We start from the raw sequence: 17,687 nt of genomic DNA on the forward strand, positions 1-17,687 counted from the left end.
AAAAAAAAAAACGTTTCTAATCAACTAGATGTTGTCGTCTTATGCCACTTGTCAATACCGATGAATTTTTTTTAAGGGGTGCACTTCTAACCAACTAGATGTGAAACATAATACTGGCAATGAACATTGAAACAGATTTCAACGAATATTTTCAACAATAAATAGAATTTATTGATTTATTAGGCGTGAAGTCACAGTGATTTTCTGCATGTTTAATTGGAATTAACAATAATTTTTTTTCTTCATCTGTACGTGTATACAAGTAGCTACTTTTCTTCTGCCACGGGACTTCCTATGCCTCCTATAATTGGAAGAGGTAATTTTCTATACCTCTTTGCAGGGAACCACTGGAACACCTTTTTAGCTTTAGTATCTCTATGATATTCTACACAAATCAGCTTCAAAAATCTAAAAGAAATTTATAGTTTTTTTTCTCACTTGTTATTTGAACTTATCGAGAAATATTACACATTTTTATAGAGCTCAGTTTGTTGCCCTGTAACGTTACAAGTTATCTCAACCATTCACTCTTAAAATTTACGTATAGGAAAAATATTATTTTTAGTTCTGTAATTTATGATTTTGAAATACAGCATGAAACACTGATGTGTGACTTTCTACATTAAAGGTAAAATCGTCCTAACACTGTTCACTTCCAAATAATAATTTGGAAGTGAGCATGAATTCAGAATGATTTTCAAATTAGCATTTAATTAGATTTAAGACAAACAGTTGCCGATTTGATATTTCATACAAATATAATTCCGATAATTTTTTTAAAAGAACCAATTAGACTTTTTTATGATTAAAAAAATACCAAAATATATTTTCATTTGTAATTTAGAGCGTCAGAAATATATATAAGTGACACTGGTGTCCATCTGCTTCAAAGGGTTAAGAAATAGGTCAAGTTAAGTTTCCATATTTTGCCTAACTTAAGTATTCAAATAAGTTGTGAACAAATAAATGCCAGAGTATGAATTCGTTTTTCAAAATATATATAGAGTGGGGAAGTGACATGTTTTTAAAAAAATGGCAAATATGTATAATTTTTTTTATTTATTTAAAGGGTTGTTTATACATCTGATAAAATCAAGATGTCTACCTGTCGCTTGGTTGTATGTGTATTCATGGTGCTTCAGAGCTCAAAATGTTGCAGATACGAAACTAGGTAGGTGGTAACAAAGTAAGATGTTCCTCGGTAGACAATTTTTAATTTAAAGATTTCCTTTATAACTTTTGCCATGTTTCTACTCATTGAGGCCGAACGTGTTTAAATTAAGCGGTATAGAATTTTATTTCCATTGCAAAATACTGTAACTCAATAAATAAATGTGGAATCGCAAAGTGGCGAGTTAGTGTTGATGGACTAGCCACAGGCTGCTAGTTTTAAATGAAATTAGACAAATAAAAACAGATATAGGTATACAGTCAGATGTGCAGGGCTGATTGTGCTCCGGAAAAAATCTGGATTTCCGGAATTTTCGCTAACAGTGATCCGGAAATCGAATGCCCTGATGTTTCAAAAAATCATTGCTCGCAGAAGTTTCCGGAAATCAAATTTTCAAAGGTGGAACTTAGAAACAAAGTTTATTTTATTTGTTTGTAAGGGGGAGCCAGAGAGATACTTTAAAGCTTATATTCATGATTAATATTAATTTTTTATCAGTAAATAGTTATTATAATCCAGGGGTCTGTTTAGAAGAAATTTCGGTCCGTTATCGGATCCTTCACAAAACATCTTTTCATAAAAACGGACCCTTCACAAAATATTTTAACTTAAAAACGGACCCTTCACAAAATATTTTAACTTAAAAACGGACCCTTCACAAAATAATTTATCTTTTAATCGGACTCTTCACAAATTTGTTTATCTTCATTATTGTTTTGTTAATCGAATAAACCATTCCCAGGAAGGGGGTGGGGACGAAAGGCAGATGTAAACGAACTAAATTTTGTCTTCCGCAGGCGCATCTTCCTTTGTTCGTTCGAAATGAATATTCTGTGCTCAGCAGTATAGGCTAAATACCAAATATTTATATGTTGCATCGCTAATTTAGTAGCTGCAATTGCTGTTTATTTTTTAAAATTTATTTTTTTTAATTATAATTTTACAGTGCATAATCTTGTGCATAATTTTGTATGTCTTTACAATTTAAAAACTCTTTGAAAAAGGTTTTTTTGTAATAACGGACCCTATTTGCTCAAATTCACAAAAGCGGAACCCGGTTGAAAGAATGTGACTTAACGTTTATTTTATATTCACAAACTACGAGTAATTTTTTCACAATTTTACAAAAACGGACCTTTCACAAAATGTCTGGACAGACCCCTGTAATCATAAACTGAAGAAAGAAAAACATATTTGTAAAATTTAATTACTTCTCCAGGTCATCCTAGGTATGTTAAAATGGTATAGGTATGCGTTAAATTTTAAATATAGTTTAAGTAAACTAAGAAATATTGAGGAAAATGAAAAAAACCTTGTTTAAATTTTTTTTCAATTTAAACTGGTTTGTTTTTTTTTAACTCAAGAAATTTTCCGGAATTTTAACTTGGGCTCACAATCACCCCTGGATGTGTCAAGTTATCAAGAATGAATTTATAGTACATAATAAAAGAGGGCAAAATATTTATCACCCGATTACCTGCCTTACAGAGTGAAATTAACAGTTGTGAATAACATGGAAAAACAATGACTAATTTCTTTCTTAAGCTGACTTCTTTGATTAATTACCGCGATTATTCAACTTGCACAAGTTTCATTGTGGATGATTCTACAATAGTTACTTGTTAAAAATTCAGAAAGAAATTATTATCAATTCCCTTAAAGAATCTGTCCACACCTTTAAAATAACTTTCACAATATAAAAAACCATATTTTATATTGTGAACCGCTATATATTTTCACTTACGTTTTATATTTTTTGCATTTCTTGGTGAGTGGATAATCTTCGGCATAGCAATCTCTTTTCAGTACATTGAAATACATCTTTCCTACCGTATTAGAAGTCATACTGTTCACTTTTTCCAAACAATCGTAGAAGTCATAATCGCACTTACAGCTTAGTCTGGAAGAGAAAAAAAATTTTTTTTAGTATTTATTAAATTTTTCTTACATTTTACTCTGAGCTTATTGGAAATATCTTATATTTATCGAGGAAGAATGCTCTGTTTTGTGGATTTCTCTCTTTTTTTTTTTAACCCATAGGCAAAAATGGGTCTTGGTTTGGATTTGATGGCGTCATCACACTTTTCAACTACAAGAGTAATAGTAGACAGTGCGCATGCGTCGTCATTGCATGCGTGACCGCTGCTGTTTGATAATTTTTTTAGAATTCTCTTTTTCACTTTAAATTTTGTTGTGCATCAAGTTGGAGAGTTTATTTTTTAGATATGGAACCAGAGAGATCCCATAAATTCTTGTGTTGTGAATAAAAGAGAATTTCATCCTTTGAACGATATTTTTGTTTTCATTGTTTTAATTAAGAATCAGAAATTCTAACCTACAGTTCAAACTGGATCGTTTTCACTACTAATTCAGGAGAATATCACAAATAAAGAGAGTTCAAACTGATTGACTCGGTCCCAAAAGTTAGAGTTGAAGCAAGAAAAAAAAAACGATACCAATGCCTAAATTTACCGAGGCTGAAAAAGACAAAGACCATAGATGGGAATACCTTAAGTGTTACACACAAACGGGAAAACGAAAGGATTCCGTTCGCAAGTTGCAAGTGGTTGGAAGAATTGAACCCTACCGAAGAGCGAATGTTGGCTCTTCGAACCCCTTTCATGCAAATACGAGAACTGGGTGTTGATCACCAGTTAGGGATAAAAGGATCCATTGTCAACGTACCCAATGACTTGCGCAAGACTGCAGACTGTCTTCCACGCGATATAAATGATTCATTCACTATTCATGTAAAATTGAAAAAAGCCTAGCTTTCAAATCATATTTCATGTATGAACCTGTGAATCCAAAACGGGTGTATGATGCAGCTTACAATCTCTTTAAAACACCATTGTACCAATCCGAAAATGTTCATATTGATCTCGATTGGCTGTTCAATTTTTATTCAGTCATCAAAAGAATTTACACAGATTTTGTTTGAGCTGCATTCAAATATGTCTGCGAAATTGTGTACCGAGCAGTTCAGGACTAACAGTTAAAGATGTCCAAGATGAAAACCCAATAAAGTTGCTTTTCCAAAAAAAATTTGACAACAACCATTTTGCCAATAGATAGCCTGTGATCGCTGCAAGGCGATCACAATTTGTTTTATTTTTAATTTAGTATTGTAGTTCAGTTCCCAGATGTCGTGTTAAATGTCATTTTATAGAATCATTTCTCTACGAAGAGTTTTAATATGTTAAAATAAAATTTTTTACTATAGATTTACCTTTCTGATTACTTTATTTCTCTATAATGTGGTTAACCAGACGGTTAAAAGAAGAAAAAAATTATAAAAACTGGTTTAAAAATTTCCAATTTTAACAGTTTCATAGTAGTTGTAAAGTCAAGTAGTTTGTAAAGTCACAGTAAGCTGTCTTCACGTTAAATCAGATAAGAGACAGTTATAAAGACATTCAAGTCCTATTCTATTGGTGTTTTTTATAATCAATAATTTGGTCCTTTGGTTCAATTTTAAATTTATATTGAGAAGCTCAAGCTAACTTTACCTGAAAAAGGTATTTTTGTAACATAATCTCTCTCCTAAATTTGAAGTTAATTACTTTAACTGACACAAAAAAATTATTATCATTCAACATACACCCTTCACAACCTACAAGAAAGATAGAGAATTTTGAATGTAACTACATTTTGAATGAATTTTCGAATAGTTTTCTCAAATTTCTAAAGGCCTGTCACATCCAAAAAAAGTTCAGCAGTTGATAGTTTAAATCATAACTATTGCCAGATTAGCCACGATTTGTAGCTTAGGTGATACAGCGTTCGCCTCCCAATAAGGTAACCGAGGTTCGAATCTCAGCGGTGCCTGGTTGCTACGAACTCTGCTCCGGGCTTACACCAACTACAGTGCTGATGCAAAATTTCTCCAGTGGTAGACGAATCATGGCTTAAAGTCCTCTTGCCGTCAGGCTAACCGTCAGAGGTAAACTGAGAATTGGGTAGGCTGTTCAACGCCGGTTAAAAGAGACAATAATAAAATAAAATACAATCGATGACTGCTGAGGGGAAACTTTTATCTAGTTCAGACTCGTAGGTGGGACATCCCTATGACCTATATTATGTTTTTCTTGGCTAAAAATATTGAAAAGAAAAAGCACTTATTTACTTTGTGAAAGGTGAGTCATTTGTGAGGTTATTCTTTGTCTCTCCTGCTGCCATGGTATCATTGCATACATCGTGTGCTCGGCAGCAAAGGTCCGTATCCTTGTGGATACCGAGATCGTCATAACTCTTGGCTAGATCTCCAGATCCACACCATTTAGTCCCTGTAAGTCATGAAATTATAAAATATTATAAGTAAACGAAAAGTTTCTTGCAGGAATTGTAAAATGGCTTCACTGGATTGATTTCGACAAAAGAAGCAAACTGTGTATATAGTGCGGCCTTGGGGAGAATTCCTCCAGACTGAAAGTCTGGGGCTGTCTGCTGCTATGGTAACAAGCTGGAGCGCATTTCTTATGGGGGTGAAAGGGAGGAAAGAAGGTGCCGATTGGTTTACTCACGACAACCTATGCTAAGATTTAGACAAAACTATTCACCCCACACCTCTATTCGAAGTGACCTTTCCTCGTAACCACAGTACCCGCCATGACGCGAGACGGGTGTCTGGTGGAGTTCTCCTGAAAGCCGCACTATACTGAGATTGATCTCAATATTTGATATTTCATCTCGTCTTTGGTCTGTATTCAGATAGGTACTTTATTTACGTCGCACTAGAGCTGCACAATGTGTTATTGGCAACTGTCTGGGAAACATCCCTGAGGATGATACGAAAACATGCTATCGCAATTTTGATCCTCTGCAGAGAAGATGGCTCCCCTGCTTTGGTAACCCGACTATCTGCTCGCGAAGTCGAGCATTTTGCGGTAGAACAGTTTAACAAGGACCAATACCGCGCACTCTCGATCCCTAGGCTGATTAAAGTGGTGGTCGCTCACCAGCTTACTGACCGCAGCCAGTGATGCTTGACTTCAGTGTTCTACTGGAAACCGTGTCTTTACGATTAGTCCACTGCAGGACGGTCTGTATTCAGAACTTAGTATTAGCGGTTGTATATCTGCTTTCAACTGAAGCTTTTTACCATGTCAGTAGTATGCATGCTGGTGGAAGGGTTTGGAGATAAATAAAATTCAGCATAATATTTTACAAACTGAGTGCAAGTGTTATTCTTAAATGAACTATTTATTTATGTTTTGTTAATGCTATAGTTCTTCCAACAAAAATTCATTCTGATCGCAACTATGTATAAAATTAATGCGCTCGCAAAGGGTTAACTCACAAGGAATAGTTTCTAATTTTTACTGATCTGTATTTAGATGTAAGAATTAAACTAGAATTGAAAGGAACAGAAAACATCAACGGAATTAGCTGCTAAGATGTGTATCACACGTTTGACAAAGCCGAGTTATCTGTCAGTTATAAGAAGTGCTTAAGGCAACATATTTTATTTTATTTTATAACCGTCGTTGAACAGCAGACCCCATTTTTGGGTTTACGACTACTAATGTTCAACTCCGTAGCCTTGTAATTTTAAACCCAATCCAGAAGACAAGGAAACTCTTGGATCAAGTATTGGGAGAAATTTGCCCTCGTGAAGGACTTTTTGATGGAACTAACACGCATTTGCGTTACATGGAGAGGAGGACTACGAGAATCTCCCACGGTTAGCCTGACCCAAATAAAGAATTGAAAGGCTTGACAGAACAGTATAGGAATTAATTATATTTTATCCAAAGATGACATTCTTGCATCAAATTGTTCCTTAGTGTTATATCAAAATTCTTACTTAATTTTCTGGAATTTCTACTGAATAATATCACAATACACCCAAACGTGTTGCTACCTGCATAGAATCGTGTTTTTTTTTTTTTTTTAAATACCAAAAATCCTCTCATGAAGCGTTTAAAAGTGTTGCATATCATTATATTTCCACAAGCATTAACTTATTTTTTTATTTTATTGTTATGCTAAAACTTGTCTAATTTATATACAAAAATTTTTTGAGCATTATTAGATTTAAAAATCTGTTATTATCATTATTTTTTTAATTTTTTATATATATTACGCAACATGAACCGAGAGGAACGTTTTAACTGTTTCAGTTTGAATATTTATGTTTGCCTCATAAGTAAGGTTATTTCGGAAGTAAGGAGAAAGGCTCAACCTATTCTATTGCGTAACAAACTCGGCTTTGTGTGTGTTTGAGAAAGGCAAAACCTTTTCGCACCCTTGAGAACCGGTTTCTGTTTATATTCAGAGCAAAGATGAGAACTTTTTATGAGGAAAATACTTACGTTTTGGCTTTAAATTCCGTTAACAGTTAACTGAGCTACGCCACAAAATGAAAACTTGATTAGTTGCCTATTATCTTGGGATAAACAAGTTTTGTTATTATTTGCACATTTTCTTCTTCTTTCGTTTTCTTGTTATACAATTTTAAAGAATGTAATTTTACATAGCAAAATACAAAATTTGAGCCAAATTGGTCAAATAGTTCCCCAAGAAATTGAACTTTAAGTATGTGACTTTTTAAAAAAAAATTCAATTTCTCAGAAACTATTTGGCCGATTTCGTTCAAATTTTGAAATTTGCTATAAAAAATTAAAAAGTTGCAAAATATGGTGTATCTTACAATTCAAAACTTTTTGGCCACTCATAAATATAATAATAAATATTTACTGAAAGTTATTTTATGCATTGAATTATCTTTGGATAAACGAACTTTATAATTGTCAATATCGAACCCCTCTCCTGACCAAACTATTAGGACCATATTTCCCAGATTACGGCCACCTCCTATATTTTGGGGGTCAGAAATCCGAATCCATCAAAGAAAAGGTATGCTTGTCCAGAGAAAGTACGTTTTTGTGACTGATTTCGCAATTTAAAATGTCGTCAGCATTTATTAATTAGCATATCTAAGGGCACCCCCTTCAGTCATTAAGATCGAGACCTGGAATGTGAAGATCCGATCATTGGATCAAAAGTTATTCTGGGTGATCCGCTTTTATATTTTGAGCACTGTATACTGATGATGGTCTTAAAGTGTATAACAAATAAATTTCAATTACCTGGAAAAATAAATGGCAATGCATTTTGTGGGTCTTCTACACCATCTGAGTTATCCTCTATGATGGTGGACTGCACCAACAAACAACATGCACCCAAAATGAAACACTTGACTAAACGTCGCATTGCTTCGTCTTAGGTTCCTTTTTTAATTCACCACCTGCAGAAATAAATTATTAGGGCAAGAATCTAAGAATTGTTCCATTTTTTGTAATATCTTAGAAGTCGGGAAAATTATTGAAACATTGTGTATAGCTAGTTACGTTCTATTCGCTGTAGTATTAATGATAAAATTGTTTTATTTTACTATAATACATTTGATTTTTAACTCCGAAATAAAAATTGTGGGGGGAAAAAGACTAGCGAGAATTTTTTTTTTTTTTATAAATTTGCCAAAAAACAAAAAAAATGTGCTAAGCATTACTTTGAAAATATCTTGTAGTTTTTTTTTTTTTTTTTTCTATTTTTAATGAAAATTTGAGCTTTCACCTTCATTTTGAATGGTAGACAAACTAATTTGGACGTAATATTTTTTGAATTATGTTTTGTTTTAAAAGTTGTTTTCGTCCAAAGGTTTAGTTTTTTTTTATTAAAATTTAAACATTTATTTTCATATTAAATGCTACGTAAGATTTAAAAGATTTGTAACTATCTTTCTTTTGTCCTCTAGTCTTTTCTCCCCAATAACGGGATCCTCAGAGATACCGGCGAAAATTCTCAGCGGCCATGTCGTATGATTATGCGGCATGTAAAAGATCCCTTGAGTGCCTCATTAGTCATTGGCTCTTGGCATTTCCGGCAAAATTAAATTCCTAGTGCACTTTAGTATCCAAATAGAGTCTCGGTGCTGCCATCTAGTGTGGCAGAAACTAGACGTCCAAATTAACATGACCAACGGTATCTCACCCATTGTGGTAGTCCTGAAAGAGTGGATACCACCTCTGGAGAACGCACTAGGTCTGCTCATCGGCAAGACCGATTGTGCAGCTCATTGGAAAAATAAAATAAAGAATTATAATAATGTTTTCATTGATTGCTCATACGTAACTATCTTTATTTTATTCATGTTAGGCAACATAAAGTTTAAATTAAAAGCTGAACTGATATTCCAACTCTGTAAAAATCTGTTATAAAAGGAAACTATAATATTGGACCTATTTTCAATATTTATTTAGCAGAAAAATATTAATTAAGTGTCATTTACTGCTATTACTTTGACAAATCAGAATTAGTTTTCAAGTGAGAGAAGTCTTGTTGCTTGAAAACAAAACATTGAAAAATTTTGAAATTTGGCATTTGAAAAATAATAAATTCTATAGGTTACCAATTATTTTGAATAAAAACTTAAAATGCAATAAAGCAATAACTTTTCCTAAATTTTCACTGTGCAAAAATAAATCGAATTTAATAAATAGTTACCTGAAGTTTAAAAAATTAAAAATAGAGTCATTACTTTACAAAATCAAATTATTTTAGCAAATAAATGCCCCTTTTAATTAATGACCTAGTAATTAAAACACATTTGCACCGAAAGTTCCGCTTTTGATTAAGTTAATAGAAAAAGGTAAAAAAAAGAAAATAAAAAGCGGCTTTTTGATTACCCATTTTTTAAGATTTTTTTTTTTTTTTTTTAAATTTTTTCTTTATTTTTATTTTTTAAATCGGCTTTTTAATAGCCACTTCAGGACTAACCGCTTGCATATTACATTAATTTTGCGTTGCTAATAAAATAAGGCAACTCATAGATCCACCGTATATTTGTACACTATACATGCACTCACGCTATTTGGTACCACTTCAAAGATTGTACACTAACCATTTAGTAGATTAGATAGTAAGTTAGATTAATTTTACGTTGCTTATAAAAGAAGCTTATTCATAGATCCAGCGCATATCTGTACACTATACATGCACTCACGCTATTTGGAACCGCTTTAAAAATTGTGAGCTTACCGTTTGTAAGTTAGATTACTTTTACGTTGCTTATAAAATAAGCTTATTCATAGATCCACCGTGTATCTGTACACTATACATGCACTCACGCTATTTGGAACCACTTGATGATTTTGCAATAACAGTTTATAAGTTAGATTAATTTTACGTTGCTTATAAAATAAGCTTATTCATAGTCCCACAGTATATCTGTGCGCTATACATGCACTCACGCTATTTGAAACCACTTTAAAGATTGTGCACTAGCCATTTAGTAGATTAGATAGTAAGTTAGATTAATTTTACGTTGCTTATAAAATAAGCTTATTCATAGTCCCACGGTATATCTGTGCGCTATACATGCACTCACGCTATTTGGAACAACTTTAAAGATTGTGAGCTTACCGTTTGTAAGTTAGATTACTTTTACGTTGCTTATAAAATAAGCTTATTCATAGATCCACCGTGTATCTGTACACTATACATGCACTCACGCTATTTGGAACCACTTGATGATTGTGCAATAACAGTTTATAAGTTAGATTAATTTTACGTTGCTTATAAAATAAGCTTATTCATAGTCCCACAGTATATCTGTGCGCTATACATGCACTCACGCTATTTGAAACCACTTTAAAGATTGTGCACTAGCCATTTAGTAGATTAGATAGTAAGTTAGATAAATTTTACGTTGCTTATAAAATAAGCTTATTCATAGATCCACCGTGTATCTGTACACTATACATGCACTCACGCTATTTGGAACCACTTAATGATTGTGCAATAACAGTTTATAAGTTAGATTAATTTTACGTTGCTTATAAAATAAGCTTATTCATAGTCCCACGGTATATCTGTGCGCTATACATGCACTCACGCTATTTGGAACCACTTGATGATTGTGCAATAACAGTTTATAAGTTAGATTAATTTTACGTTGCTTATAAAATAAGCTTATTCATAGATCCACCGTGTATCTGTACACTATACATGCACTCACGCTATTTGGAACCACTTGATGATTGTACAATAACAGTTTATAAGTTAGATTAATTTTACGTTGCTTATACAATAAGCTTATTCATAGTCCCACGGTATATCTGTGCGCTATACATGCACTCACGCTATTTGGAACCACTTGATGATTGTGCAATAACAGTTTGTAAGTTAGATTAATTTTACGTTGCTTATAAAATAAGCTTATTCATAGATCCACCGTGTATTTGTACACTATACATGCACTCACGCTATTTGGAACCACTTGATGATTGTGCAATAACAGTTTATAAGTTAGATTAATTTTACGTTGCTTATAAAATAAGCTTATTCATAGTCCCACGGTATATCTGTGCGCTATACATGCACTCACGCTATTTGGAACAACTTTAAAGATTGTGAGCTTACCGTCTGTAAGTTAGATTACTTTTACGTTGCTTATAAAATAAGCTTATTCATAGATCCACCGTGTATCTGTACACTATACATGCACTCACGCTATTTGGAACCACTTGATGATTGTGCAATAACAGTATATAAGTTAGATTAATTTTACGTTGCTTATAAAATAAGCTTATTCATAGTCCCACAGTATATCTGTGCGCTATACATGCACTCACGCTATTTGAAACCACTTTAAAGATTGTGCACTAGCCATTTAGTAGATTAGATGGTAAGTTAGATAAATTTTACGTTGCTTATAAAATAAGCTTATTCATAGATCCACCGTGTATCTGTACACTATACATGCACTCACGCTATTTGGAACCACTTGATGATTGTGCAATAACAGTTTATAAGTTAGATTAATTTTACGTTGCTTATAAAATAAGCTTATTCATAGTCCCACGGTATATCTGTGCGCTATACATGCACTCACGCTATTTGGAACAACTTTAAAGATTGTGAGCTTACCGTTTGTAAGTTAGATTACTTTTACGTTGCTTATAAAATAAGCTTATTCATAGATCCACCGTGTATCTGTACACTATACATGCACTCACGCTATTTGGAACCACTTGATGATTGTGCAATAACAGTTTATAAGTTAGATTAATTTTACGTTGCTTATAAAATAAGCTTATTCATAGTCCCACGGTATATCTGTGCGCTATACATGCACTCGCGCTATTTGGAACCACTTGATGATTGTGCAATAACAGTTTATAAGTTAGATTAATTTTACGTTGCTTATAAAATAAGCTTATTCATAGATCCACCGTGTATCTGTACACTATACATGCACTCACGCTATTTGGAACCACTTGATGATTGTGCAATAACAGTTTATAAGTTAGATTAATTTTACGTTGCTTATAAAATAAGCTTATTCATAGATCCAGCGTATATCTGTACACTATACATGCACTCATGCTATTTGAAACCACTTTAAAGATTGTACACTAACCGTAAGTTAGATTAATTTTACGTTGCTTATAAAATCCTTAATTTTAAATTTAATTAATGGAAAAAGAGATTTTAATAAGTTTAAAAGGCATTAAAGTTTTTAAATTTCTTCTAGATCAAATTTCGAACTAGATAAAATTATGAGGAAAATTTCAAATTAACTGTAAAATTTGAGCATTAGTGTGAATAAACAATCTAGAGGAATTTCTGATTCACATTTGTTTGATTCACACGATTGTTTACATTATAAAATGAATTATAATTCGTTGTTGAAAGTATAACTCAACATGGTATATGTAGCGTAATTTTCACAAATAAACACAACTTACCTGAAAAGAAGAAAACTTTGATTATTCTTTAAAAAAGAAAAAAAAAATACCTACCTTATGTCGTTTAATCAGTAAAATGACAAGAAAATTTTATATCAAATAGAATTATTTTCTTATTTAATCAATAATGTTTCTAGATAAAAAGGCAATTGTTATCGATTTTTTTTTTATCATATGCGCTTTCCGTAATGGGACATCCTAATACCCGTTAAACTTATATTATCTGTTCAATTCATTTATGTATTTTTTGTTTTATTTTGAAATTATTAAATATTGATTTGTGTAAGAGGTACTTGGTTATATAATCAGCTGAACTTTGATCAGCCACGCGTAAGAAAAAGTTAAAGAACATTCGGAAAAAAACGCTGACTGCGACATAAATTGCTGTATTAGCGACTTTTTGCTGTTGTTTTACAATTTTTAAAAGTAGGCATTAATTATGTTCACATTAATACATACAAATATTTTCTGTTATATGTTAATAATCAAATAATATTGAAGTTTGTGATTTGTGCAAATATCAATAAAACCATAAGCTTTGAGTAGTGTGCGATCATACTAAACTGCAAGGATTGGGAGACCATTGTTTACCTACGATAAAATGTACCAGCACTCAGGATGTCGGTACATTTAACCGTAAAATCCATTATCACGGAAACATGTTACGGATCAAACAAATCTGATCTACTGTGATTTTTAATGCAATAATTGCCGTAAAATCAATGAATCACTCTTAATTAAATAAATTAGTGGGCTGCGCCCCCTGCTCGCTAACGCTCGCCAACCCCCGAAAATTGCTACGCAATCTTATATGGTTTGCTTCGCAAACCAAGCTCGCTTTGCTCGCTACTAACTTAGGTACATTGCAAATGCACAAAATTCTAAGAATTCAAAACAATCATTCAAATCCATATAATAACTTTTTTTAAAAAAAAAAATTACATCTTTTTTTGTAAATACTAAGTCATTAAAATAAATTTGAATTCAAATAAATGACATGTAATTCGTTAAACCTATTAGAAATGTGCTATAGTATAAAATCTTAAGATAAAATTTCTATAACTGATATCTCTTTAAAAAGGTTAAAATTTTGGCTATAATTAAGTCTATTAAAAATTGAAATAAGTGAATTGCAATGGAAAAACCTGCGTAAACAAATAAATTCTAGTAAAACAAATAAATTCGTGATATAAATCAAAAATCGTCAAATAAATTCGTAAAAAAAAAAGCGTTTTCGACAAAATACTAAAATAGAGATCTATCGACAAAGACTACTAACTTCTGCCTAGCTTATGCTCTCTCTGGTTATTTCAGTTTCCGTTTTTAAAAGCGCTATATGTTGAGCCATCTCAGCTAGATTTGGCATGTGACATTCTTAGCAGCAATCATTGGTCGATTTTCTAGCGTTGCCATTCGGGGAGTTGTAATGAGGCTTTTTTTTGTCGCCGTGTAAGAGAAATATATATACTGTAAAATTTACGGTATAATGTTATTTGGTAAAAATCGGATAATGAACTCAAAGTGCAGTTACTTAAGAGGGCGCCATACAGCGTAAGAAACTTTTTATCGCAAATTCTCCTTTATTTCTAATTTAAAGAGTAGAAAAAGTGAGTTCAGACAAACCTAGAGTAAGCCATGAAGTTTCAAATATTGAAAAGAAAATTTTAAAATATACAAATGAAAATAAATCATGAGATGCTAACTTAGGATTACTTAAAGGAGAAGTTTTCTTCTAATATTTTGTTCTCATTTTAATATTTTGAAGTATTTCTTTCAGCAATTGAAATTTCATGACTTACTCTAGATTTGCCTAAAATTACTTTTTCTTTCTTCTAAATTAGTTGTTGTTGACGTATGCCTGTTTAGGCAGAGGGGGGGGGGCGATTGTTCTTGTTTTCCAGTGGCGCCATCTATGGCCAAGAATTCAACTTCTGCCACACCATGCGTCGCACCCGTTTATAGGGCGGACCCATTCATACATCCATTCATTCATCCACAGATCGTAATTTTAACCTGAATCAGAGAGCGATCGATCTCCAATCCAGTACCACCAGAGGTATTGATTTGTTATGGGAACAGTAATGAAGTTTTAAATTAGTAAAACTTCAGAAAGAGAATTTGCGACGAATATTTTCTTCCGCGGTATGACGTCTTCTTAATACCGTAATTTAAGGCGGAATTTTTGACAGTGTGAATAATCACTTTGAAAACATAGCTGTGAGATTGTAACGCGAATTAATAAAAAATTATATATACCAAAAAAAAAAAAAAAAGAATAGTTTTATATTGCCAGTGATTTATGCCATAAATAAATTTTTAATTTTTTTCTTCCGAAACTTTTGTTCAAAATGTAGTTTGCATCAACCTCTGTTATACCAATCATAGCTCAAGAGCAGATTTTCAAATTTATTCAGAACTATCTGGTTTCAGTTGAAATGTCTGGTTCAAAAAGTATTCCCCCCTCCTTATATGAAATAGCTATTTTCTTAGTATTTTTTCTTTCTGCAATGAAATAGCATCAACAACATGTTGGTTTTGGCTCGTGATGATCAAACTTTAGCACCATGTTACACATTTTCGAACTTCTGAAGAGCTGTTAGGTTAAATAGAGTTTTTACATACTTTTTTGAACATAAATAAAATAGTTTTTCTTTTAGTAAACATTTTCTAATATGTAGTTTCATTCAATTTATTATGGCTTTAAATTATAAAAACTTAACACAGTGATATACTGATTAAGGAAAAAAAAAAGTGCTGGTGTTTGGATTCAACAAATAATGCTTCTCTTCTTAATAGAATCAATATTATACTGTATGGTACTGGCTAAATTATTCTAAAAATTTAGTTTTTCTGTTAGTTTAACTGCATGAGGTAACTATAAGTATTTGTCATTTATATATATATATATATATATATATATATATATATATATATATATATATATATATATATATATATATATATATATATATATATATATATATACATATATATACATATATATATATATATATATATATATATATATATATATATATATATATATATATATATATATATATATATATATATATATATATATATATATATATATATATATATATATATATATATATATTTATATATATATATATATATATATATATAAATATATATATATATATATATATATATATATATATATATATATATATATATATATATATATATATATATATATATATATATATATATATATATATATACAGTCAAACCCCGCTATAGTGAACCTTCAAGGGACCGAAATTTCTGTTCACTATAACCGGGAGTTCACTATATCCGTTACGCAGGCAATTTAACTAATAGTTCCCAAACTCCTCCCTTTTATTACGCATTGTTCAAATAAATGTCTGAAAAATATTATGTAGTAGCAAAAAATGTGTTATTTTCCATTATTCTTTGTCTTGCGTACAAAAAAAACTGTAATCTTTAGCTGATGAGCAATCCTCAACATCAGAAATGGAAAAACTTCCCGACTCTCAGATAATTTTTCCTGAATTTCTGTTATCCTGCTTTTTAGACCTGTCTAACCTGCCATTCGAGAACATAAAAGTAGTCTCATAAAATCGCTTAGCAAATTCATCGACATTTGTTTAGATACTTCGATTGGTGAACCACTTCAGTAATGTTTCTTCAACTTTCTTGTGATCTGCTTTTCTCAACTTTTTTCTGCCATCTTAATTTTTTTCATTCGCAGAAATTATTAATTGCCTATTTTTCCATATGTTACAAACTGCAGATTTGGATAGTTTATATTCCTTCAAATATCAGCTCGATTGCATCAATTTTCAATTTTTCTGATTATGCCCATTTTATCATCAATGTAGAACGTTTTATGTTTATTGCTCGCCATAGTTAAATTTGAGACACTTGATTACAGCATTTTTTAAACTGAACTGAGAGCAAAAAGGAGTTGAAATGAGGGCCTTATCAACACATATTAGTGCCCAACCCTTTGACCAATAATGAATAATTGCTCATTCCCTCTGATATAAAATGCGTATTGATCTGACTGACACCTTACAGGGGCATCGTCTGCCTGGGTTGGAAACATCTGCTTTGTTTGTTTGGGGATGGGAAAGTGAGATAAAAGAAGCAAGCAAGAAAAAATGCCTATCGCTACATTCCCCTCTATATATGGTTTTGAAAATCGGTATGCGTATTTTTTTTTTAAGTAGAAATTTCAAAATTATTACAAAAAAAATAAGTTGATGACAGAAAAAAGTTCATTATATCCAACTTCCTAACTTTTTTGGTTCACTATATCCACAAAAAATAACATTATCCGCGTATAGCAGGGCACGGGACCGAACATTTCGTTCACTATAACCGGGAGTTCCCTATAAACCGTGTTCACTATAGCGGGGTTTGACTGTATATATATATATATATATATATATATATATATATATATATATATATATATATATATATATATATATATATATATATATATATATATATATATATATATATATATATATATATATATATATATATATATATATATGAAACTTTAAAACATTTCTCTGCTACCTATGGCAAGACCATTTTAGTATTTCGTAGGATCCCTTGTTGACTGGATTGAGGCATTGGTTATATATATTTTCATTTACAAATTCATGATTTTACATTTTTACAGAAAAATTAGAAATTAGTACAATAAAAAAAAAACCTAATTTTATTTGTGATCATAATTAATTTTATTTCCCTGTAAAGAAATA

At 31.5% G+C, this 17,687-nt stretch overlaps 1 protein-coding gene across 5 annotated transcripts in view; it reads right to left on the bottom strand.

The window, feature by feature from the left end:
- Positions 1-148: 148 nt before the first annotated feature.
- Positions 149-17,687, bottom strand: part of LOC107453245 (uncharacterized) — a 116,553-nt gene continuing 99,014 nt past the window's right edge. For all 5 annotated transcript variants that reach the window (XM_087165992.1, XM_071179661.2, XM_071179659.2 and 2 more), the window contains exons 4-6: positions 5,298-5,457; positions 2,916-3,071; positions 149-408 (exon numbers count right to left, since the gene is read on the bottom strand). In XM_087165992.1, coding sequence (XP_087022118.1) covers positions 267-408; positions 2,916-3,071; positions 5,298-5,457 — 458 coding nt within the window. In that variant the 3' untranslated portion in view covers positions 149-266. The remainder of the gene's footprint in view (positions 409-2,915; positions 3,072-5,297; positions 5,458-17,687) is intronic.

The sequence above is a fragment of the Parasteatoda tepidariorum genome, chromosome 1 (assembly GCF_982258835.1).
Source record: "Parasteatoda tepidariorum strain Cologne lab strain chromosome 1, Ptep-v5.0, whole genome shotgun sequence".
Classification (NCBI taxonomy): domain Eukaryota; kingdom Metazoa; phylum Arthropoda; class Arachnida; order Araneae; family Theridiidae; genus Parasteatoda; species Parasteatoda tepidariorum.